This window comes from Geospiza fortis, unplaced genomic scaffold, assembly GCF_000277835.1.
Source record: "Geospiza fortis unplaced genomic scaffold, GeoFor_1.0 scaffold41, whole genome shotgun sequence".
NCBI classification, from domain to species: domain Eukaryota; kingdom Metazoa; phylum Chordata; class Aves; order Passeriformes; family Thraupidae; genus Geospiza; species Geospiza fortis.
This window is the reverse complement of record NW_005054299.1, coordinates 9,355,611-9,365,947: the sequence shown is the minus strand read 5'-3', so window position 1 is coordinate 9,365,947 and position 10,337 is coordinate 9,355,611. Positions and strand designations below refer to the sequence as shown.

The 10,337-nt window shown below is 38.9% G+C and overlaps 1 protein-coding gene across 1 annotated transcript; it reads left to right on the top strand.

Annotated features, from left to right (window-relative positions):
• Positions 1-461: 461 nt before the first annotated feature.
• Positions 462-4,730, top strand: MCFD2 (multiple coagulation factor deficiency 2). Its single transcript, XM_005416199.2, has 3 exons — positions 462-608; positions 1,290-1,449; positions 2,492-4,730. Exons 1-3 carry the CDS (start codon positions 466-468, stop codon positions 2,621-2,623), a joined length of 435 nt encoding a protein of 144 aa, XP_005416256.1. The 5' UTR covers positions 462-465; the 3' UTR covers positions 2,624-4,730.
• The last annotated feature ends 5,607 nt before the right edge of the window (positions 4,731-10,337 follow it).

Below are 10,337 nucleotides of genomic sequence, written 5' to 3'. Positions count from 1 at the left end.
GCACATGCCCGGCTGCGTGACGGCTTCCCAGCTGTGCGCCCCCCAGGGAATCCAGCCTTAACAGAGCTGCTCATTAGATGGAGCCGCTTCCATGCCGTAAGCGACCTTTGCTCCCATAGCTGTGGGGCAGGTCTGCCTGAGGCAGAGGGCATGGTGGCTTGTTTGTCTGGAAGGTATATGAAAACCCAAGTATGGCTAAGGTGTGCACGTTAGCTATGAGGAAAGAAAAAAAGAAAAATTATCTGAAAATTACTGCATAATTCAGTAAAATAGGGACCCTCATAAAAACTCCTAATTGGAACTCTCTGGTTCTCTCCTTGCCAAGAGTTTCCAATGCAACAAGTTTTTCCATTCTGAAACTTAATGGGGTTGTTTATCACTGTCTAAAATCCACTGAAAGTAGATCACATTTTTCATTTTTTTTGGGGGGGGGGGGGTATGTTTTCCTTTTTGTAGGAGATCACAATGGCCCAAAGGATGTTCAGAACACATTTGCTGTTCTGCTTTGCTATGGCTGCATTCTTCATCTCTGCCCTAGCTGAAGAACACGTAGGAGAGAGTCAACATCCAAATATTCGCCTTGATAAGAATTTGGTACAAGATAAAGAGTACGTGTTCCATGTTCTAAAAGTGTAAACTTTACTTCTTAATTATTTTCTTATCTCTAAAGTGTAATGCGAGTTGGACTCAAGCCTAGAGCACTCTGTTTTTTCAGAATGTTGTACAATCAACTAAAGCCAGATATGAGACATGCTTGATAAATTTGTAAAGATACAAGACCGAGAAAGGCTCTCTCTGGAGCCTTTAGCCCAACTTATGCTATAAAATATTTCTTACAGAAATCCTGCTTACCCATATCAGCATACTTTAGACAAAATTATATTCCTAACAGGTAGAATTTTTTTTCTCATTTGCTTCTTCATAAATGCGGAACAGTTCTAGCAGCAAATAAAACTTCCTAGAACACTTCATGGTTGGCTGAGAAAGATCTTCCTCCAATTCCTGTGCTTTGGAAGACAGCCAAAAAGAGATTTTGGGCTCTGCTTCAGTTGTTTTGATAGCCTGTTAAGTAGGCCAGAAGAAATTGAAATAGTTATCTAAGGTATTAGAGGCCTCTAAGGCCCCCCTAACAAACAACCCTTGTGTCCCCTTTATTTTGATATCAAACGGTAGCTTTTAGTTGTCCAGGATGCTTTTAGACATACAATATTTGATCAAAGACTAAATTTGCTGTAAACAGAGCATTAAATATTAACTGATGGAAATGTTGTGGGTTTTGTTTTTCTTAGACACATTATGGAACACCTGGAAGGTGTTATCGAGAAACCAGAATCTGAGATGTCTCCACAAGAGTTGCAGCTCCATTACTTCAAAATGCATGATTATGATGGCAATAATTTGCTAGATGGGTTAGAACTTGCTACTGCTATCTCACATGTCCACAAAGAGGTTGGTGTAGTTTTGTAAGAACACATGTGCCTGGAAACAGTTCTGACTAAAAGCAGCAGGGCAGTTGCAACACATCCTCAGTGCAGTTACAGTTTTGCCTGAAAATGAGACTGTATTTCTCTTGATAGTTCTGGTTGAATTTGTAAATGATCACTGCTTTTCATGTTACATTGCAGTTTTTAGGAAGTTTCCATTTTAGTTTAAACTCTAGAATCAGGAAGGGCTTCAGAGTGAAAATCATTTTACAGAGGACTTACTTTGGCAGGTAGGGATGGGAGAAAGGGAAATCATCCAAAATGAGGCACGCGAATTTGTAGAAATAGCGTGATACAACACTGTTTTCAGCTTCAGGCTGTTACTGCTGTGTATACACAAACTATAAAAAACCTCTTGCACAAAATTTGTATTGGAAGAACCTGCTATGGTCTGCCTCTTCCTACACTCAATTTCTCTTTCCAGTCATTAGGAACACAATAGAAACACATTATCTCATATTGACCTTCTGGAAGTTACAATTCAGAATAGCATAACTTCTTGCTAATAACCTGTGGCAAAAAATAGTGAGCCAAGAACAGAATAATGACTGGCTGCTTCTTGTGCAAAGGCACCTCTTTGTGTTCCCATAAGGGGTGTTACTAAGAATTTTCCTGACTTTAAGCTACAGTGCTGAATTTTTTCACTTCTGTGTTACTGTAAGGTGTTTCTGTAGTGTATAGAAACTACAATGTCTATACTATATCAAGATCCTAATTAAGAATACATTAATTAGATGATTGTCCATCATTATACATTGTGGTATTCAGCTTTTGGAACTTCTGACCCAGAATGTTGACTGCAGAATGTTTGTTCTGAATCCAAAGAACTTTGACTTCAAAGCTTCCATCTGATGAAATTTGCTTACCTTGTTATAAATGATTACATAAAATTTAGTGCCAAATTAGGCACCAAACATGAACAGCTTTGTAAAAAATTAGTTGTCACTAACCTGTCACATGTGCCACTAGATGAGAAAGAGTGCTAAACTGTGGTTTTGTTTTTGTAGGAAGGTGGTGAACATACCCAAGCAATGAAAGAAGAAGAGCTGATTAGTCTAATAGATGATGTCTTGAGAGATGATGACAAGAACAATGATGGATACATTGACTATGCAGAATTTGCAAAATCACTGGAATAAGGGTTGGTTTCTCCTTCTAACCACATGAAAATGTGAACCAGTATAATGTGATTCATTACTGTCTTGTATCAACCCCTGTGCTGTGAGAAGTAGAGGTGTACCAGTTCCACCTAAATTTATTTGAAAGTTGTATGTGTCAAGAGTTTTGCTAACTTGGAGTGGGAGCCATGTTTGACTAAACATAATACACATTTGAATCGTGAAGCATGAAGTGCCAACAGTACTCACACAGAGTACAGCTGGCAAACTCCTAAGTAGCTCTGTATGAATACTAAATAGAGTCATTAGCATCTAAATTTCAGGGTTTCAGTCATTGGGTTTTATAGTTCTTATTTGCTTACATCTTCTATTTAAAATTATACCTAGAAAGCAAGAAATGATTACTGCATATAGTTATATTCCAAGGGGAAATGCCTTTACCTTCTCTCTAATTTACAAGAAAATCTGTAGATAAGTACAGGTGCTTGAAACAGCAGTTGTAGAGGGAAAGCATTTGAGTGTGGGTTATGTTTGAGTTCCACATGACACCATATGAACTTAAACAGCCTTTGAATAAACTGAGTATTTTTAAATATATGTACTTCCTAGCATACCATTACATATAAGTATATATACATGTGTTTTTCAATTTTTTGTCCTCTACAAATTTACTTTTTATATCTTAATTTACTGGGTTTTTTTATCTACCTTCCATGGTTTTTTAAGAAAATTGAAGTATTTTATTACATGTTGTGTTAATGCTGTATAGCATTTACTAGAATAGCTTCTGCTATCTGGTTTTGAATCATAGAATTCGGCCTCAGTTGGAAGGGACCTTACAGATCATTGAGTTCCAACACCCCTGCCACGGTCGGGGACACATTTCCACTAGACTACATTGCTCAGGTGTTCCCTCTCCAGGGTTAAGGCATCTACAACTTCTCTGTGCAGCCTTTTCCAGTGCCTTTCCACCCACACAGTAAAGAATTTCTTCCTAACATCTAATCTAAACCTAGCCACTGTCACTGCATACTCTTGTAAAGAGTCCCACTCCATCTTTTTTGTAGGCTCCCTTCAGGTACTGGATGGCTGCAATTAAGTCACCCTTAAGTCAGACTTTTCCAGGCTGAACAATTCCAATTCTCTCAGCCTTTCCTCGCAGGAGAGGTGCTCCATCCTTGTGATCATCTTGGTGGCCTCCTCTGGACTCTCTCCAGCAGGTCCATGTCTCTCCTGTGCTGGGCCCCCAGAGCTGGATGCAGGGTTCCAGGGGGAACTCAGCAGAGCAGATCAGAGGGGCAGAATCCCCTCCCTGGCCCTGCTGTCCACGCTGCTTTGGATGCAGCCCAGGACATGTTTGGCTTTCTGGGCTGGGAGTGCACATTTCCAGCCACTCACCCAGCAGCAGCACCAAGTCCTTTTCCCCAGGGCTGCTCTTGATCATCCCCCAGCCTGTGTTGATACCAGGGTTGCTCCATCCACGTGCAACACCTTGTACTTGGTCTTGTTAAACCTCATGAGATTCCTGTGGGCCCACTTCTCAAGCTTGGCCAGGTCCTTCTGGATAGCATCCTATCCTTCAGGACTGTTTTGAAGGTCACATTAACAGTAAACCAGTTTAATATTAAAGCTTTTGTTCATTTTGGGTTTTGCAGTATTAGCCAGCAGGAGTGAGCAAGTAATGCTGCCTTGTTAAGGTTTAAGTTCATATTCCTTGACACTTAAATTATGGTATTACTTTCAGGAAGTATTTCATAATTTAACAGTTTCGAGCTACTTGACTGTTTTCAAATTATCATTGCTCTAGGAATGTTTTTGCTGTCTTGACTCAATTCTTGATAAGGCAAGCAGTTTAAGAATATTAGAGCTGTGATGTTTTGCTGTGTTATTGATGTTTGGTGACTGAAACATAACCGAAATCTTAAATTGCATTCAATGATTTTTCATTAATAAAGAATCTAAATGTTAGCCTATTTCTGTAAAATGTATAAAGAGCTATTTTCTATACAAAATTATTCTTATACAAGAGAAACACATTGTAAAAGAAATTATTTCCTCTCTTTAAATGTTTGTGCAATGAAGCCTGAGTGTTGGATTTCTTTTCTTGTACTAAATATTTATTTTGAAACCTTTGTGGCCAGGTTTGTGCTGGTTGTACAAGCAATAAAATTAAGCTGGGGTTTGTGCATGCTGATAGGATACACAAGTCTGGAAGTGCTAGTAAGAAATGTACCTCATTTGCTGATGTGTTTTTAAGCTTGTCTCTCTTACTCACAGTCATCTTAAAAGAAAATTCTTTCAGTTATAGTTAGAGGTTTTTTTTGGTTGGTTTTTTTTTAATCTCTTCTGAGGCTCTGAATGATCTGGAGTGAATGTTGAATTGGAAGGAAGTGTAGGAAATGCTAGTGGCTAAGAGGGCAGAAGAGGTTAAGCTGCTCAGCTTGAGCACTTAAAGCAGGTTGCCTGTAGCCCTGTCAACTCTTATATGCTTATTGCTCTTGTGGTTTAACCCCAGCTGGCAGCAAGGGACCACAGAGCTGTTCACTCCCCCTGGTCTGATGGCAGAGAGAATCAGAAGGGCAAAAGTGAGAAAATTTGGGGGTTGAAATGAAGATAGTTTAAAGCAAAAGCCCTGAGTGCAAGCAAAGCAAAATAGGGAATTCCTTCACCCCTGCCCATGGGCAGGTGATTGTCAGGAGAGCAAGGCTCCATCACATATAATGATTGCTTGGGAAGACAAATGCCATCACTCCAAATAGACCCCCCCTTCTCTTCCTTCATCCCCCTTAGCTGAGCATGACACCATATGCTCAGGAACATCCCTTTGGTCATTTGGGGTCAGCTGTCCTGGCTCTGTCCTCAGCTCCTTGTGCAGCTCTCACTGGTGTGGTGGGGTGAGAGGCAGAAAAAAAGACTCTGTGTAAGCTCTGCTCAGCAATAATGAAAAATCCCTGTGTTACCAACTCTATTTCCAGCACACATCTAAAACACAGCTCCATACTAGCCACTGTGAAGAAAATGAATTCTTCGTCAGCCAAAATTAGCACAAGACTTAAGGCTCTGAGTTTTGGGTTTATTTGAGATGAAAGGGCATGACTCTTAGGCACGGTTTTCTCAGCACATGCAACCACCTGTAAGTCCATTTATATACTTATCTTGTATTCATGTGCATATTTATTAACTGCTATTATTGTATGTGGCAAAAGACATACACCATAGAAGCTTCATATTGGAAATCATAAGTGCTGGTAATATGAACGTTATTTTCCAGCTATTTTAAATTTATTTTAAGTGTTCAGAAGTATAAATAGAAAAATTATTTACTGAAAGGGGAAAACAAAATTGGCACCTTTGATATGCGTGAAGAACAAAATAAAATTTCTACTTACTATGAAGAACAGTTCAAGAAAAGTTACCCAAGCTGAAACCTGCATTGTCATGTCTTTACTCAGCCTCCTAAAACAAATACACAATCTTTAATTGTACTTAATTAGATAAGTGTTTTAAGAGCTGTCTAGGGGGCTTTCTCAGTTATTAAGTAGAAAAGTGCAAAATTGCTGAGAGTGATGGTGAATCAGACTTCTTTTTTTTTTCAAATATAACTGATTTGTGTGCTAGTTGTAGCTCAGATAATACCCCTAAATCTGCTAGCACAGGCCATATATAAATACACTATTTTCTGTTTCATATATATAAGATACAGAAAATAGGGCCTTTGCAACAGCAGAACTCATCTATAAAGCAGTTCTAGCTTCCATAGAACAGTTCAATCTCCATTTCACAGGTAAATAACAAAACAGAAGGGCTATTTGTTTTGCTGAAGATAAATCACATCCCTGGCAGAAACAGATCAGGAGAATGCTGGTGTGTGTGGTCTTCACATCTTCCTAGTCCTTGATCTCAAGGGATAAAGATTAGCATTCCCCATTGGAGAGAACAAATCTAGCCTTGCATTACTGTCTACTATGTGCTCAGCTTAAAATATTTGGATTATCGCCTTTTACCTCACAAAATATTGCAGAATCTAGCAACTAAAGAAGATACATAAACTTTTTCTTGAAGTACTCCTAAACTGATTGGGTTTTTTAGTAATAAATCTAGAACAAAGTCTGTAAGAAAAGAGAAAGATCTTAACAGCTTGACTACTGCTTGTCAGGCTTCTGTTAATGACAGTACTGACTCCCTAGAAGCGCCCCCATCAAGGGTTTTGCCTGCACATTCACACAAGCTTTATGACCTTTTTGGTTTTCTTCGTTAATCACTTATGACCTCAAAATGTCTTAGATTCATTAGGGAATGGTTACAGGCTCACAAATTCCAGTTCTGTCTAAGTATTTTTTAATCCTGCAATTCCCAGGTGAAAGAAGAGTAATTCAGGGGCAATGTCATAATCGACAGAGCCACTAGATAGCGCATGGATACTGCACATCAGTTCCCTGCAGTATGGAGCAGAGATCCAACCAACAACTTGCATTTCCCTAAAGCATCGCCACTACTCTGACTACAGGCACAGCTTGCTGCTCTGTCTTACAGCACCACATTGACTGCGTGATGCCTGCATTTTTATTGGTTTATAGCTGTCATAAAAGTTGACTATAGATGGGACTGCTGCTGCTAATTAATTTTCATTATTTACTTGAAGTGATAGTAAAGGAACTCTCATTGTAATTTTGTCAGTAAAAATATTTGTGTAATAGGAAGGCTTTCTAATATAAACATCAAGCTTGGTCTGACTTCTTGACCATCTCTAGTTTACCTGTGAGAGGAGCCATGATGTATCTACAGTGGTCTCAACCAATGTTAAAGAATATTGGAGGGTTTTAGTAGCACCTGAAGTTTTACTGCTTTTGCATTAGTTATAAGAGTTTTTGTCACTGTTCTTACAAGGCAGAGGTCCAGTATGGTTTCATCAGCCATTTCTGCTTAAGGTGAAGTTTATTGCCTTTTTTCCTTCTCTCCCCCATTACATGTAAGTTTCACTGTCTGTCCATTGCAACATGAAATCACCACATAATTGTCTAAGCTTTTTTTAAACTAGGTAGGGCAAGCATCCTTGCATACCTTAGCCTGGAATATTTATTATCACAAGGAATTTGTGTTCTAAACACTTCATTAGCACAGGTCCTCTGTCCACACTGAGATTCATTACAATGGAAGTTATTAATACCTTACAGAAAGTTTCTCTGAAGTTACATTTTTCTGCTCATTCTGTCTTATAAATTCTGAAGAGCAGCCTAAATCTTAAGGCCTAGTACACACTGTAATTGTCACAATGTTCCTCAGCTGCACTGCAGCTTTGCACATAGGTAGAGGGCAGTGTAACATACAACTCAAAGTCTGCTGCCACATAGGACATTTTACAAGAAATCAGCACTGCAGTGAACCTAGTGTCACCTTCTGCCATCTCATCCAAGTGACCAACAGCACTGGATTTCAAGAAGGCTGATGTCAATAAACTCAGAGAATTGGTAGGGAAGAGCTAATAAGAAGAAAATCTAAAGAAGAAACAGATTATGGACAGCTTCAATTCATTCAAGAAATGCTAGTAAGAAATGAAATGCAACTATGGCATTTTAGAGGAAAGTAAGGAAATGCAGCAGAAGTCAGCTAATTCACAACCTTTTAATAGACTTCAGTTTTAAGAGAGAGAGCTGTAAAATAGACACTAGTACATCTGGTTGAGAATCCAGCACAACACTCCATTCATGGGAAGGTGTAGAGGGCGTGTAAACAGTTACTAAAGATCAAATGGACTAGATATAGCTAGCAAAACTTATCAAAAGTAAAATAAATTTTACAGCTAAGAAGAGAAAAACAAAGGGAAATTTGGACCAGTACTCTATGACAGGTAAGTGCAGAGGATGTTAAGGAAGTGGAAGAGTTTAATGCCATTTTTTTCCCCTTTTTCATCAATCTTACTTAAAAGATCAAAAGCAACTAGAGAGTGCAATTATTTAGGGGGCAAAATTTCAGCCTAAAATATGCAAAACTTGCCTTAGAGAATAACATATCACATTACATGTCTTCTAGTTCCCTAAGCAATTTCACTTTAGGAGTCTTAAGTGGAAGTTGAAGTACCTAGCTGGAGATGTCACACAGCTTGAATTTATTTTATATAATTTTTTGCAAGGCCTTTAGTGATATATCCTGTCGCTGACATCTTTTTTATTAAAAATCTTTTCTTAGGATTTTGCCTGCTGAAGCTGAGAAGTTTCAGCAAGGAGATGTAAACAATAATTATCTGCTGCTGTGGAATGCAACAGGTGGATCCGTGATTGGTCTCGTGTAGATGTTTTGATTCATTGACCAGTCATGGCAGAGCTGGCTTTCGCTCTCGGTCGAGCCAGCTGCTTTTGTTATTATTCTTTCTATTCTATTCTTAGCTTAGCTAGCTTCTAGAAACCTTTCTTTCCTTTTCTTTTTAGTATAGTTATAATGTAATATATATATCATAAAATAATAAATCAAGCCTTCTGAACATGGAGTCAACATTCTCATCTCTTCCATCAATCAAGAACCCTTGTGACCACTGTCACAATATCCTATAATATCCTCATGGACACGCAAGTGAATGGTGTTCTAAATGAAACTGCTGTGAGAAGGGGCAGGAGGTCAAGTCTAGTTGGATAATTGTATCCACAGAGTAATTCCATCCTAACATCAAAATGTGTATGTTTTGTAAGGAATTCTGTGGGCCTTGGTCCTGTATAAGGTTTTATGTTTTCAGTGAAGGCATAAAAGATTGAATATGAAGTATGAATATGAAGCCTGCAGATGGAACAAGGAAGGACTGCAGATGTTATAGATACTAAAAAAATCAGAATCTAAAATGTTCTTGATATGAGTTAGAGATATCATCTAAAATGGATGGAATACAATAGTGCAAAATGCTTACACAGAAATACTCACCTGTTCTTGCAAAACTGTCTAGGTTCACGAGAGAAAATACCAGGGACTGTGTTGGAAGAAGCTGAGCATGAAGGGCAAAGCCCTCACATCAGAATGTTTAAAGGGTCTTAAAGACTACTGAAAGAGCCCATGTGGGCTGATTCCCATAGGAAAAGATTCACCTGGAAGACCACAACCTGTTTAGTGCACTGTACTTCAAGTAAGAGATGAAACAGTTGGCAGGGGAGATCAGCAAAAATTGACAGGGGTCCAGAAAACATGAGGAAAGACTGCAAGAAAGGTTGCTTTTTCTTCTCTGAAGTAACAACAGAGACAGAAGGTTAATATTCTTCAACTAAAAAGCTGTTGCAAAGAATAAGGAACTAACATGTTCCTGATGGAAGGGTCAGGAAGAATAAACCATGAAGAAGCATAAACCTAATAGCTTGGGAGATTTAGATTAGACATTGGACAAAACCTCTGTATCAACAGTAAGATACTGCAGCTTGGGGTGACATGATTGCAACTTGGTTGTGGGATAGAAAGGTGGAGTTAATAATTTTTCCAGATTTCCTCTAGTGAAAGTCTATCTCTGAGTGAGTCAATGACTCTCCATATCTATATCTGTGTGGACTTGATTTGGGAGGAGAAATCCCTTAAGATGGGATCCACAGCTAAGAGCTGAACACAAGACCTGAACAGAGGGAGCCTGTGCTCAGTTCCAGGTCTCAGAGAAATCTTCCCCAAGAGCACACAGACTGTCCCACTCTCTCTCTGCTGTAAGGCCCACCTCTTCTGTTTATCATCTCTGCAGACTATCATGGAGCCAGCCATACTCCAGTTTTCT

Coding starts and splice junctions, on each gene's coding strand:
- MCFD2 (XM_005416199.2), top strand. CDS start 466: ATGGCCCAAAGGATGTTCAGAACACATTTGCTGTTCTGCTTTGCTATG. Junction 609..1,289: donor AATTTGGTACAAGATAAAGA/GTACGTGTTCCA, acceptor TGTTTTTCTTAG/ACACATTATGGAACACCTGG. Junction 1,450..2,491: donor TCTCACATGTCCACAAAGAG/GTTGGTGTAGTT, acceptor TTGTTTTTGTAG/GAAGGTGGTGAACATACCCA.